A 2047-nucleotide genomic window follows, 5' to 3' on the forward strand; every position below is an offset into this window, starting at 1 on the left:
ACTTTTTCTGAATGACTATGATTTGGATGACTGAGAATCTTCACCACAAAATAAAAGAAAGGTTTTACTTTCTGAGTGACGGCATAAGCAACAAAACCAACAGTTGTTTTTTAAATTCTTTGGAATCCCCAGCTGATGCAGCATAAGGACCTTGCTTACCCTCATATACAGCTAACCCTATTTCCCAAGCAGCTCTCACACACACCAGATATTTTGGGGGGAAAACTTACCTATAATGTTTGCTACTGCATTTGCAGATTCAAACAGTACAGCTGCAGAACTATCAAATTGTGCAGTGTCGGTGGAGCATGGCTGAAGAGGTGAAACCTCTTAAAAAGGTGTGACTGTTTGTTTTTTTAGAATCATATCAATCCTATCCATCTGTTAAAATGTGGTTTAGTGTCTAATGTTACGTTTTTCTCTGAAACGTTCTGACAGCAGCAGCGACCAGCTCCAGCAGTATTCCAGATGATTCCCTGCTCTGGTGTGCTTTTACCTGGAGGACAAACGACGGTCCATGTCATGTTCAGTCCTGTCAAAGGGGTAAAGATTTTTGTAATATTTCAATGCTCACTCACTAATGAATCTTAACCTCTGGTTTAAATAAGCTTGACTTGGTTGAAGAGCTGAAACAGCACTAAAATGTTTAAAAAACTCTTTGTTTTCTAGTGTTCATACAGCAGACGGCTGGTGGTCAGCGTGTCTGGCAGCAAGCAGCAGATCTTCATTACAGCTCAGGGTGATGCTGAAGAGCCACAGCTCGAATTCTGCCCATCTGTCCTGGAGTTCGCACCGTGTCTTCCTTTTAGCTCAGAGTCTAAAGCCGAGGTCAGAGTGAAAAACCTCTCCTCCTTCCCCGTCGAGTTTTACTCCCTGGAGTTCGACACACAGTACCTGAAGGAGGAGGAGGTAGCTATGTTTTAAAATGCGATGGAAAGGTCTCAGATATATTGCAGTAGCAGTCATTCAGAATAGCCCCTTTATACACATCTGGTGACGGGGCTCCACTGATAATGGCTTTTCATACTTGTTAAGCACGTGGTAAACTCTAAGTGGTTCTACTTGGAGTTGATTGAACTGACGAACAGCAGCTTTTGTGAAAATTAAGAGTTTCTTAAAACTGATTTGTGAAACGGATCCCTGGTGACTAATTGAACAGGGCTATGTGAGATGTTTAATCATCTAGATAGCTCATTGTGCTTGGACCGCCAGGCTACAGGGTGACCCTTAAACTGGCCTTTTGATTTTGATTTTCAAATGAAGGTAAATTGTGCCCCAAAAAAATCTTAAAAACTAAAACAAACAAAAACAACCATCATTTAGAAATCTCCTTAACTTTATCGCAGAACTGTCAGCTTTGTTGCTTTATCTGCATGAGGCTGTTTGTCACCTGTTATCCTCCAAAAAAACAGAGAGAACAGATGTTTTAATTATAAGATTGAATCACATACTGGTCTGTCTAAGCTCCAGATGTTATTGAGACAATTCAACTTAAAGGGGCTTCATAGATATGCAAGCCACCCTTTTCAGATTTTTATTCATTTTGGTATTTTAAAAGCATGTTCTGCATTGTGTATTCATCACATCAATCTCAGTATAACACATTAGGAATAAAATACAAAGTATTTAGCAGGATGCAGAAATGTTTGCAAGGCAATGTCAGATTTGGTGGAGGTTTGAGAGTATGACCAAAATGCAGAGACTGTAGCTGAAGGTGGTTTCTTGCAGATTTAATTTAAAAGGTGGCAACAGAAGCAAAAATCCAAAAACATAAATCCACAAAACACTGAGAATCAGGAATACTCACAACAAGGGCAAAGAAATGATGATGAACCAGCAACAGTGACTGCAGGAGGTGCATATATGGGAGACAGAAACAAAGACCAGCCTAAGCAGCAGATTGGGAGCAGGTGTGGACAGAGGAATCTAGAAGGGAGCTAGGCTGACACAAGAGGGCAATAGAGGGCAAACAAGAAATACCTCTGAACTCAAATACAATAAAAAAATAACTAGAATAACAAAAAAACGAAATAAAACCAATGAAAAA

General features: G+C 40.0%; 1 protein-coding gene across 1 annotated transcript in view; it reads left to right on the forward strand.

Annotated features, from left to right (window-relative positions):
- The window catches only part of hydin (HYDIN, axonemal central pair apparatus protein), a 120906-nt gene that overhangs the window by 48391 nt on the left and 70468 nt on the right, over positions 1 to 2047 (forward strand). The window contains exons 30-32 of the mRNA XM_015402595.1: positions 254 to 338; positions 442 to 543; positions 670 to 909. Of these exons, the coding sequence (XP_015258081.1) occupies positions 254 to 338; positions 442 to 543; positions 670 to 909 (427 nt within the window). The remainder of the gene's footprint in view (positions 1 to 253; positions 339 to 441; positions 544 to 669; positions 910 to 2047) is intronic.

This window comes from Cyprinodon variegatus, unplaced genomic scaffold, assembly GCF_000732505.1.
Source record: "Cyprinodon variegatus isolate N-32 unplaced genomic scaffold, C_variegatus-1.0 Scaffold1373, whole genome shotgun sequence".
Taxonomy (NCBI): Eukaryota; Metazoa; Chordata; class Actinopteri; order Cyprinodontiformes; family Cyprinodontidae; genus Cyprinodon; species Cyprinodon variegatus.